Genomic DNA, 12,753 nt, shown 5'->3' on the forward strand with positions numbered 1-12,753 from the left:
CTTTCTAATTATTAGAAAGAACCTCAGATTTTCAGTTGAAGTTTCTAAAAAAGTTTTGGCTCTATTTAGACATCTATGTCGTCCCTGTCATAATCGTGAAAAAGCCAGAGGCCTTGGAAAATACATCTGCCAGAAATGCCATGCCATCATTGATGAGCAGCCGCTGATATTCAAGAATGACCCTTACCATCCAGACCATTTCAACTGTGCCAACTGCGGGTATTGCCATCCCCTCCCTTTTGATTGCACAAATAGTGGAAATAAAATAAAGATCACATTTTTCTATACTTCTGTTACTCCAGCACACCAGATTGCTTTTCTCCAACTTGTAACCTAGAAAATTTAAAACCTGTAAGAAATCAAGAGAATAATAGAAAGAATACCCATCGTTGAGTTTCATCGCTTAACATTTTGCCACTTTTGCGTGTGCGCAGCATACTTTCGCCCCGTGTGTGTGTGTGTGTGTGTACACATGTACACACACACATAACCTCTAATTATTCAGTCGATAGTAAGATATCCTCAATTGTCCCCAAAACTGATTTTGATAACTGTTTTTTGAATACAGGATCAAAAAAAAAAAACTTTAAGAAGTCTTCTGTTTGTACATACATAATTTTTACAGTTGTAATAATTAGGGTGTTATCTTAAAATATCTTGAATTACATTTATTTAATTTTGCTTTATTTACTTCTAAAGGGATTTTTTTTCTTCAGAAACTCATGATAAATTATTAGACTGTGGTTTTCTAAATTTGCTATATAAAAATTTAATGGAAAAAGTTACTTTAATCAGTATGAACGTACATGCTAAATTATTGTGGGGTGAAGAGAGATAAGATAAGCTAAAGATCAAGAAAACAGCTGTGTTCTGTAAGTACAGCCACCTCGTCTTTTTTGTGATTATCAGTTTGTATCTTATCTCATTTTCTTGCCTGTTCCACTCTGTGGAATTTTTCTCTGTTCATTTGTCATTAGCACTTCTAAAGAATTACTTAAAACAGATGAAATGTTAAACAAGTCCATTTCGCTGATTGGGGCCATCTCTGGCTAAATGTTTATTTATTTATTTATTTTTTAAAAGATTTTATTTATTTATTTGAGAGAGAGAGAATGAGAGACAGAGAGCATGAGAGGGAGGAGGGTCAGAGGGAGAAGCAGACCCCCTGCCGAGCAGGGAGCCCGATGCGGGACTCGATCCCGGGACTCGATCCCGGGACTCCAGGATCATGACCTGAGCCGAAGGCAGTCGCTTAACCAACTGAGCCACCCAGGCGCCCCTGGCTAAATGTTTATTGATGCAGGAGACTGAAAATAATACTGAACTTAAGCATTTGGGGGAGGAAAGTTCTGGGCATTTCATTTGTTTATTTTCTATTAACCTATAACTCTTAATAACTTGTGACAATTTAATTGTTAGTAAATGGAACTAGTCTCTAACTTTAGACCTCAGTTATATATTTTAGATAATATAGATAATATTATTACCAAGTCCGTCCTGGGCATTGTGATGATTCTCTTCTAGCTTTTTAAGGAAGACAAAGGGATTGTAATGTGATAATAGACAAAGAAGTGATAAATATGGGGGCACCTGGGTGGCTCAGTTGGTTGGGTGTCTGCCTTCAGCTCGGGTCGTGATCCTGGAGTCCCGGGATTGGGCCCTGCATCAGGCTTCCTGCTCGGCCGGGAGTCTGCTTCTCCCTCTGCCCCTTACCCTGCTCATGCTGTCTCTCTCTTTCTCTCAAATAAATAAAAATCTTAAAAAAAAAAAAAAAGAAGTGATAAATATGATCAGTGTGATCTGACTTATTTGTACATTTTATCATTATTGTATGATACTGATGTTTTGATAGGAATCTGAAACCCATTCAAGCCTATTAATTTAGGTTACTGTGAGCAATACTAAGAGGGGAAAAAAGAAGGTTACAGGGAGTGTTACAGTGAGATCTTCAGTTAGCCACATTGGTTGCCTGTTTTTCCTCTCTCAGTAGTAATATTCAGTGGGGTATCTCTCTCATGGACAGGAAGGAGCTGACGGCTGATGCCCGGGAGCTGAAAGGAGAGCTGTATTGCCTGCCGTGCCACGATAAGATGGGGGTCCCCATCTGCGGCGCTTGCCGACGGCCCATTGAAGGGCGCGTGGTGAATGCCATGGGCAAACAGTGGCATGTGGAGGTGAGTCATCGGTGGTGGAGGGGTAACCAGTACTTTTCAATCAGATGTGCTGGCAAGAGTAGGAGATTCTAAAGATTAAGTATGGAGATTTTCAAGACAAATGACTTTGTAGAAAATTAAGAATATAGAATATACCCTGCTTTTGTGATCTCTCCGTAATGACACAGGATATACTCTTTTGTTCTTAAATCCTTCTTGAAGCTGAAAGTGTCATGGTCCATATCCAGCAGTAGCCCCTCCTTTATCAATGCTACTAACATGTTGACCGCTTTTCTCATTCTGCGTTGTTTAAATAGGCTGTGTCTTAGAGTAACCTGTCAAAAGCTCAAGACACCTGAATTAAGACTCAAAGTGTCACAGGGTTAGCCCTGGCCAAATGGAATAACTACCTCAAACTTCCATGTATCTTCTCTGAGGATAGTTTAACTTTGGAGTTTTACTTCATTAAATAAATAAAATACGGCAATTCAAAAATGACCTCTAGCAATTTTTTTCAGCATTTTGTTTGTGCCAAGTGTGAAAAGCCATTTCTTGGACATCGCCATTATGAAAGGAAGGGCCTGGCATATTGTGAAACCCACTATAACCAGGTATTGATTATACTCCTTGGATACTACATATACTTAGATGAATTTGAGCTTAATATTTTAGCTACAAGGAAATCTCTTGGAAAATGTACATTGGACTATAGAGATTTCTTTTTAACTTCTTATTTGGGAAATAATTTGACTCACCGAAAGGTTGTAAAATAAAAATATGAAGAATACCTACGTATCTTTTCATCATTTTCATGTGTTTCTCTGTATAAAAACATACGCTTAATAAATGCGCATATCTTTATATACAAATGTATGTATTCATATATAGGCACTTATTTTTTCTGAAGCATTTGATGATAAGTTAATTCATCATGGTCCTTTACCCCTAAATACTTCAACTCATATTTCCCAATGATATGGAGTGCTCTTACATAATCGTAATCAGTATTGATATAATACGTCAGTGTATTTATTCCAATTTTGTCACTTGTACCAGTAATGTCCTTGTATCATTTTTTTCCACTCCAGTACTGGACCCTAGCTAGGGTTCTCATTTTCCTTTAGCTTCCTTAGATCTGGAACATTTCCAAAGCCTTTTTTGTTTCTGATAGTGTTGAAGAGTAAATTATTTTCATTGTAAAAAGTAAAAACTAGTCCGTGAACTTTACTGATTTTCTCTAGTAATGAATGGTAAATTCTGGATCTAGGTAGCCAGCTGTTTGTTTTAAGTGGTAGAAAGAACTGAAATTATATTAAATATCTGGTGTTCTAAAACTTCGTTCTAACACATCTTGAATTTTTACCGCTTTTTTTTTCACTTTCAGCTATTTGGTGATGTTTGCTTCCATTGCAACCGTGTTATAGAAGGTGATGGTAAGTATCTATAGGGATTTTACATGGCATCGTTTTGACACAAAAACACTTGGGTAATGTGAAAATTCAAAGAAGGTCAATGATTGCTATTGTTTGGAATATGATCATTATCAGTTTCCTTTTTTTTCCTTTGGCATATTTCTGAAGTAATCCGTAGCAGAAATGATAATATTCTAAGAGATGGATTTGTTACTCTTTTATGATAATACTTTAGGGCATTGCCACAGGGTTGTTACGGTAGATATTGTGGGAATATTCATGGCCAACCTTGAGATCTGTTTCTATTTCCATCCCCTGGAATTATATAACTTGGAAGCTGTAGAGCAGTGTTTATTAGGAACAGCTTAATCTGCCATGGCAGTCAGTGAGAGTCACTTTAACCCTGCAGATGCTAAAACCTGGCAGTTTTCTGTAGACATTTCTAGGCTTACCAGCCTTGTATTGTGGTAATTAAGCAGGGCTGATTAACTGGGGCAGAAAGGAAGCAGCTGTGTTTGCTAATAGTCGCTAGCACAATTCTGCTAGAAACTTCCTGGCAAAATTTAAACATTCCTGTTTTCAGCATGCTTCATGATTCTCGTCAGAGAACCCAACTCGGGAAATACTTCGCAAAACCCTGCCCATGATGCAGTTTGCAAAAGGAGTAGTTCAGGAGAGCAGTCTTCAGCGCCATAGGAAATAAAACTTAACTCCTTCCTACGTGAGATAGTTGTCAGGTGAGAGAAGCTGTCAAAGGAAGCTCAGTTCATCAGCTTTGGAAAAAAGACTACAGGCAAATAATGTAATGTCTGGATTTTTTTAAATTACTTATCTAGTCCATATATCTTTGTTGGGCCAGAGGCAGTAGATACGGAAAGGTGGCAGCAGTGTGCTTGTAGGCAGGCCCTGTGCCAGAAAAGCTCATCTGAGTGACGTAGTGCATGTTAAATATACACCCCATCATCCACGGGAGTGAGAGGACGAGCTTGGGTGGGAAGACATGCTACATACCATTTATATGCTTCACAGGATACTCAAAGGAAAGAAGAAAAATTTTAGCTATAAATAAAGGTTGAAAAAGCCAGTGGTAATCTTCCCTAAGGTGAAACCAACCTACAGTCATGGAGGACATAAGTGCTCAGTCTTTTAGTAATGTGAAAAAATAGCCTTAAATTAATTAATTAGATTGATTCTGTAAACATTAATGGCACTGAGATTTTTAGTCATGTGATTCGTTTGCAAGAAAACCTCTTGAGAACCTCTTCCAAGTGTCGTGGAAGCCACCTTAGCTCTGTTTGAGTCGAAAGTGTCAGCTTCACCACTTTCCATACCAGTGTGTGTGACCCGATGTCTTTTCTCTTTCTCTAGTGGTCTCTGCCCTTAATAAGGCCTGGTGTGTGAACTGTTTTGCCTGTTCCACCTGCAACACTAAACTAACACTCAAGTAAGTCTACAGTTTAGTCCGGTGTGAATCCTAAGACTGAAAACATTGGGGTAACATTTTATAAAATACGGAGTTTTAAAAAAGAGAATTGATTCCTTATTCTTTCTGTCTAGGCCTTCCAAAAGTAAATGTTCTTCCTTTAATTGTTTTATGTTCTTTCTTCTATTCCTTCTTTGTCCTGCTCAAAGGGATAAGTTTGTTGAAATTGATCTAAAACCAGTCTGCAAACACTGTTATGAAAAAATGCCAGAAGAATTTAAGAGGCGACTTGCCAAACGGGAGAGAGAAGCAAAGGATAAGGACAAGCAGAAAAAGAAAAAGCCAGTCTGTTTGTAAACTTTTCTGTCCCTTCTGTCATCATTTTCACTGCTTTCTTCTTTGGTTAGTCCTTTAGAGTATGCTTTGTTCTGTTTGGGTCTTTTGCTTTTTTATTTCTTTTGGCATGTATTTGTAGCTGTCAGAGCTTGAAATCCAAGTACTTGTCCCGTGTAGAGCTGGTTCTTTTGCCTACTTACTAAAATTATTAAAGCTACATTAATAAAATCCCCACCTAATACCAGTTTGTACTTCACTTATTTCCCTTAATCTGTCGACTCCCTCATCTCTTTGTTTATATCACAATATGGTATATAGATTTCTTTTTTTAAAATGGATTCAAAGGGAAGATTTCCAATCTCTATTTAATGGATATTGGGGAAATTAAGGTATTTTTCTCTGCTAATTACAGCTTCTAAAATCCTGGTTTTTGGTTTCTTTGCCTAAAATGATTTATTTGATAAATTCCAAGTGTCACATGTTCTAAGCTCTGTATTAAATCCTTTCAGCCTATTTTGTATCTAAGCAAAGACCATCTACTGGACACAATAAGAGATCTGTCTTTGGTGTCTGTATGCACTTTCATAGAGTGCCCATTGCTGCTGTTTATGAATTCATTTTCTTGATGTTTTCAAACCCTACTTTATTCCTGATTTTTATGGGAAATATTTTAATCTTTGAAATTCTGTTGAATTACTAGCATGATTGTCCCATTGTTCCTTCATGGTTACCATTGTGTTCTGAGCTCCGAAAGTTTTTTATTGTTCCAGTTTTCATGTTTCCTTCCGTAAAAAGGAATTAAAATTCAAATATAAAATTAAAACCGTTGAAGTTGGCTTAACAGTATCTCTGAAAGCAGTGATAATTTATTTCCTTCATCCAAAAAATGGCAGTTTTAATAGCTTTCATGCTAGAAGTCTTTGGGAGAAAATTGTAACTCAGGAGTACTATTAAAATCAAACTGTCAGGGGCGCCTGGGTGGCTCAGTCGGTTAAGCGACTGCCTTCGGCTCAGGTCATGATCCTGGAGTCCCTGGATCGAGTCCCGCATCCGGCTCCCTGCTCGGCGGGGAGTCTGCTTCTCCCTCTGACCCTCTCCCCTCTCATGTGCTCTCTCTCTCTCATTCTGTCTCAAATAAATAAATAAAATCTTTAAAAAAAAATATTTAAAAAAAAAAAATCAAACTGTCAGTGGAAAAATAACATCATTTGATTTTCTGTCAGCATTAAGATCTCTGTGAAAAACAGCCGGGGAGTAAATTCCATGTAATGCTTGAAAATAAGAGTTTTCATTTTATTAAATACATGATTAGGAATTACCTTTGTTATTAACTTTGTTCTTTAAAATTGTATCACCTGATTTAATCATTTGCCATAGATAACAATGTACTACTAGACTTGTTCCAGAAATGCCACCTAAAAACAAGTTAGGAAAATGTACAAGTTATAAAGTTGTGTATTTCCTCAGTTCACGGTTTAGGACCCTAGATTCCAACAGTAATAAGCAATCGTAATTACCAATTGGAAATGCATAACAGATAGTTAGGAAGCTGTCTAAAAACCTGGCCTCTCCAGAACTGTTTTACAAATAAATTGATAATGTGTATTGCTCTAACTTTAAAAAGAAAGAATTGAGTTCTCCATACAGCTGACCATTCACAAAATGGAACCACAGGCAATCTGTTTCATTTCTGTTTCTTAAGGGTGATTAAAAACTTTCTTATATCTCCCCTACCAACCTTTCTGTCAGACAACTAACCAAAATAACCCATTACAATTTAAGATTTCTTTGAAAATGATTTTTTTTGTTGGAGGTAGGAAGCAAACCATTTTATGTAAGGAAAGATGAAACCTCATAGATACCTAATTTAAAATATTAATGAAGATTAATTTGCTTTCAACAAAGACAAGGTCATTCAAATTACAGAAATACAACTCTGGGCTTTAAATAACTGTTCTTTAAAGTGTTCTCATGGTACTTCAATGTGTGATTGACTTTACTTACCTAAATTATACTGACATTAGATTTTCTGTGTACATAGCACAGACTAAAATGTAATGTACATTCTGTATAACACAGGTAGATATTTAAGATCAATTTATAAGGACAATTTTTTTCAAGTGATATGGTAATTTTTTTACATCTACCACAGTGACGAAAGTTGAGATTAGAATTATAGTTTTTTGCTATGAATATCAATGTTATCATATAGTGTCTTCATTTACTTCAGTAAAATTACCTCACATTATTTATATATCTGTGTCAAATACATTTCTACTAATTTCTTTTATTATTGTTACTCTCTTTAGGAATAAATTTGTGGAGTTTGACATGAAGCCAGTCTGTAAGAAGTGCTATGAGAAATTTCCGTTGGAGCTGAAGAAAAGACTTAAGAAACTAGCTGAGACCTTAGGAAGGAAGTAACTTCCTTTATTTGTTTTTTCTCTTTTACGCAAAGAAAAGAGATTACCAACGTTACTTGACTTGATCCACCCTATTTAAAGCTGTATCTCAAAATAGTTGAGTGAAGAGGCCCTCATATATGAATGGTTTTCTTCATCTCCTTCTTCTCATTAAAAAAGAAAAAAAAGCCTGTGTAATTATATTTAAAACACAGAAGAAGTCAAGATTTGCTTTTGTTAATAACCCTTATCAATTCATCGAAATGTAGATTGTACTTAACAGCAAAAAACACATGGTTTAGATGTTAGATTTTAACTAAGGTCCAAAAAAATTAATTTAACTTCTAAAAATGAAAGTAGGGAGTCAGCTTTCACATGGCTCAGATAAAAAATAGAAACATTATTTTACTTTGTATTTGAAAAAATAATAATTCCAACTGTTGTTGGAGAGAAGGAAAAAAAATAACCAGCCAAGAAAAACAAATCTTATAGAATCTGAGTATGTTTATCAGACTAGTAGCTAGTAGCCATAAAATGAATATACACATTACTAAGACAAAAAAGTGCATTCAGAACTACTTGATTTCATTTTTTGTTAAATGTAATAATTATGCTTAGTTTATATTTTGTTCTCCTTGTGAACTTCTTCCTTACTACAATTACTTAACACAGTAGTTATAGCTAGCTAATAGTATGCCTTTTTAAATTTTGTGCAAAAAAATTTATACTAGGCATTTGAAAATTCAGTATACTTTACAATATTGGAAAAAATGAAGTATTTTTTAACGTATTTACAGCAAATATGCTTCTAAGCTTAAGGTCAAAGATGTAGTCTTAGAATAGGACACGAAATTAAATTTTATGTAGCTTGATGTATCACTTAAAACAAGTGAATGTATATGTATTGGTCCTACTGCCTTTATAACCATGCTAATGTCTATGCTTTACACATAATCAAACTTGCCTTGCCTTAGAAAAACATAGGTTATTCAGGAATTCTAGCTGTTTCATGCAATACCAAAAATAAGTGCATTGATTGAGATTTGTAAACCCAAATTCCTCTGCCACAGCTATGGTGATACTTGATTTTTTATTTTTCTCTCCTTTTTTTGGGAGAAAAAATTGAATTTAATTAATTGAAATTAATTTTTGTCATCTTGTTAGAAGAATGATATTGATAGGTGTTTCAAGTTTTTCATTTCAAATGTTGTAATTGGATTTTATTTACTATAAGGAGGAGGTAAAAATGACACTTTTAAATTGGGAGGAGGGTGTTTAAATGTCAACTTTAGGTCAAAAGTAGTGTATTATTCTACTTTATAAAAAGTGTTTTTAGAAAGTTTATCCTGAAGTTTCTGGACCATTCTTTCTCGATAAACCTGTATGCAAAGCAAATTTTGTGAACATTTTTTCAATGTTGCTGCTGCTGTGTTATCATTTAAAAGAAAGTTCCCAAGATGGACTTTTAAGGAGGAAATTACTGGTTTTTAAAAAAATTGCTGAAATATTGTTTTGCCATTAAAAAAAAAAAAAACACCTCAGGATGCTACCACTCTGCCATTAAAATATTTGTATGCATGTGTATTTTTTTTAAATTTGTGCATGCACTTTACAGAGTAACTTCTATTCAGATAACTTATAGCCAGTTACTTTTTAGTGTTCTTTTAGAGTTCAAAGAATTATCAGTGGTTGAAAATAATCAATATATAGTTTAAGACTGTATGTACTCAGACGTTTAAAACAGTCTTTGCATCTGACAGTAAGAATCAAAATCCCTTCAGAATGCCTTTGTCAGCTAATACGTGACCAGCAAGGAAAACTTTGGAAGTATTTATTAAATATTATACTATGAATGTAGGCCAAAGAGTACAGGTTTTGCAATTTGGGATCTTGATGCTAAATTGTCAAATCCCCCTACGCCAGAAATAAGGGACAGAAAGCAATTATTTACCCATATTCTTAATCACTTTGAAGATGCATGAACTGAGCTCAGCTGCTTTGTTTATGTATCTTACATAGCCCGGCCTCTCCTGCAGCCAGATGCGCACTGCTGTCTTTGCTCACTCCTCTTTTAAAATAGGAATTAATATTTCCTGGAAGTTCGATTTGGTAACCCTCTACAACTTTAGGATATTTTGTCTAGATACAGTACTTCTTCCCTGCTAGGGGCTTCACTGGAGTCCTTACCTGTGGGAAAGGAGGAGGAAGTCGAAAAGTTGCAAGTGGAATAGAAGACAGGCTTGGTCGAGTTCATGATATTTTTCATGGGGTTTTCCCTGGCTGTGGAAAAACTCAGGCTAGTAAGCATTTCTCTCTTTAAAGTCCTACAAGGCAATTTGAAATAATTCATTGTTCTCACCCAATTTCTAAGTGCTCTTTTTCTTACCAAGCCTACTATAATCGGGGGAAATGCCTCGGTACAAGTAAAATATTCTTTGGATCATGTTCAAAGCCTTATTGTATCTAAAATGATAGGCCATTTTGCCTCACTTACTTGCCAAAATAGCCATTTCTAAGTTAAGAAAATTTTGAGGTAGGCTTACAGCATTCTTGTTGTATTTCATTTTAGATTGTAAGCTCGATGGCAGGGACGCTATGCTGTTAATTGTGTTTTTACATAGCAACCATTGCAGTATACTCTTGGTGTTTAATAAATGTTCATAATTATTAAGAATAATCCTATTGTGCATTGTTTCATTTGAATGACTTTGAGACATGGAACTATGAGAAGATAGGACTAATGCTTAAGAAAACTGTTTTGGTGGGGTGCCTGGCTAGCTCAGTCAGTGGAGTATGCAACTCTTGACCTCAGGGTTGTGAGTTTGAGCCCCATGTTGGGTGTAGAGATTACTTTAAAAAATCTTTTTTTTAAAGATTTTTTTATTTATTCATTTGAGAGAGAGACAGAGCACAAGCAGGGAGAAAGGCAGAGAGAGGGAGAAGCAGACTCCCTGCTGAGTTGGGAGCCCAATGCGGGGCTCAATCCCAGGACCTGGAGATCATGACCTGAGCTGAAGGCAAACACTCAACCATCTGAGCCACCCAGGCGCCCCCAAAAATAAAATCTTTATGGGGCACCTGGGTTGCTCAGTCAGTTAAACATCTGACTCTTGGTTTTGGCTCAGGTCATGATCTCATGGCTCGTGGGATCGAGCCTGGCGTCAGACTCTGCACTCAGCAAGGAGTCGGCTTTTGAAGGGTGCTTGCCCTCTGCCCTCCCCTCACTCTCTCTCTCTCTCTCTCAAATAAATAAATCTTTTTTAAAAAGGAAACTGTTTTGGAAACAACCTCAGTGTCCATCCACAGATGAATGAATAAAGAAATTGTGGTGTGTATACAGGCACACACACAGACACACACACAGACAAACACACACAATGGAATATTATTCATCCATAAAAAAGGAAATCTTGCTATTTGCAACAACATGGGTAGAACTTGAGGGCTTTATGCTAAGTGAAATAAATCAGACAGAAAAACAAATACCGTATGATCTCATGGAATCTTAAAAGAAAAAACAATAATAACCCAACTCATCAATACAGAGAACAGATCAGTGATTGCCAGAAGCTGGGTGTTGGGGTGGGTGAAGTGGGTGAAGGGGATCAGAAGGTGCAAACTTCCAGTTATAGAATAAAGTCATGGAGGAGATGTACTATACAGCATGGTGACTATCGTTAATAATACTGTATTGTATATCTGAAAACTTATGAGAATAAAAAATTTTGTAATTATGTGTGGTGATGGATAACTAGACTTACTGTGATCATTTCACAAATACAGATATTGAATCATGTACATCTGATATAGAATGTCATAGGCCAATTATATATCAATTTTTTTTTAAGTTTCTCTTAAAAGTCATTTTAAATTTTTCCTATATGTAGTTTTTTTGGAACATAATTTAAGTAGTCATATCTACATTCATGTAAGAATATCAAATTAAACATTATATAAAGTTCACAAGGTGGGTTCCACAAGTACTATCTTATTTAATCCTTAAAATTATATGGGTTACTTAAAATTCTTTCCACATTATAGCAGAGGAGCTGCAAAACGACATTAAGTAGGTCCTTTGAGGTTGCACGACTTAAAAATGGCATCTTCAGAATTTGAACCCAAGTATTCCTTTGATTCCAAATGTATAAATGTTTCTACTCTGTTACTTGTGGTGTGTGCATGCACACGCAAGAGAGAAAATTGAAGTGTTCTTGAATATAAAGTAGAAATATTCATGTGTATGAATAAAAGAAAATGATCTGGTTACTGTGTGAGCCAAATCCCAGGACCATACAGAATAGTGGTGGAGTCTTCCCATTATTCACCATAATTCCTATATTTTTCATTTCTTAGCAAAGGAGATATCTTACATTTCCTTATATATGTATGTTAACATATCTTACTACATCCCTCAGCAAGGCCAGAGGCACTGTGTGGCGCTTTCGAGGGGCATTCCTCTTCCCCTGCACCATCCTTTCCTTGCCCTTCGTCCTCCTTGAACGTAGAGATTCAGGGTCTCTGCGATTTGAGTCTCGGACTCCCTTCCTCCCCTCTGCGGGTGCAGAGCTTTGATTTCCTCCCGCCCAAGTGGGAGAGATGGGTAATCACAGCGCCACGTAGGAAGTGTTGCGAGGGTGAACGTAGGGTTTTGCCAGATCCCAGCAGCAGAGGGGGAGGGAAGGCTCCTAGAGGAGCTGGATCTCCAGAGGGGAACACGGTCAGCCCGGCAGGGGAAGAGGCCAGGGGTGGGTGCCCCGGTGCTCGCTCGCTCTCTGTCTCTCTAAAATAAATCTTCAGAAAATGTTATTAAAATGGTTCTGAAGTGTTTTGTTTGGAGTTTTTTGGCAGGGAAGAAGGGGGACCGTATTCAATTCAGGTAGTGCTTTCTGGTTTGCCAAAATTAATATTATGCTACAGTAATGGAAATGCTAACTTTATTTTTTGAATGTGTTTTGTTAAATGGGTTAAATATGTATCTGCAATATTGTTTGCATCTTTGTTGTTGTTGACAAATTTTCCTCCATCCG

The 12,753-nt window shown here is 36.3% G+C and overlaps 1 protein-coding gene across 5 annotated transcripts in view; it reads left to right on the forward strand.

Annotated features, from left to right (window-relative positions):
* The window catches only part of LIMS1 (LIM zinc finger domain containing 1), a 159,283-nt gene extending 148,880 nt beyond the window's left edge, over nucleotides 1–10,403 (forward strand). For all 5 annotated transcript variants that reach the window (XM_035001905.1, XM_035001907.1, XM_035001906.1 and 2 more), the window contains 6 exons: nucleotides 70–219; nucleotides 2,024–2,174; nucleotides 2,672–2,764; nucleotides 3,538–3,586; nucleotides 4,934–5,009; nucleotides 7,634–10,403. In XM_035001905.1, the coding sequence (XP_034857796.1) occupies nucleotides 70–219; nucleotides 2,024–2,174; nucleotides 2,672–2,764; nucleotides 3,538–3,586; nucleotides 4,934–5,009; nucleotides 7,634–7,748 (634 nt within the window). In that variant the 3' untranslated portion in view covers nucleotides 7,749–10,403. The remainder of the gene's footprint in view (nucleotides 1–69; nucleotides 220–2,023; nucleotides 2,175–2,671; nucleotides 2,765–3,537; nucleotides 3,587–4,933; nucleotides 5,010–7,633) is intronic.
* Nucleotides 10,404–12,753: the final 2,350 nt, after the last annotated feature.

The sequence above is a fragment of the Mirounga leonina genome, unplaced genomic scaffold (genome assembly GCF_011800145.1).
Source record: "Mirounga leonina isolate KUSES-001 unplaced genomic scaffold, KU_Mleo_1.0 Mir_125, whole genome shotgun sequence".
NCBI lineage: Eukaryota > Metazoa > Chordata > Mammalia > Carnivora > Phocidae > Mirounga > Mirounga leonina.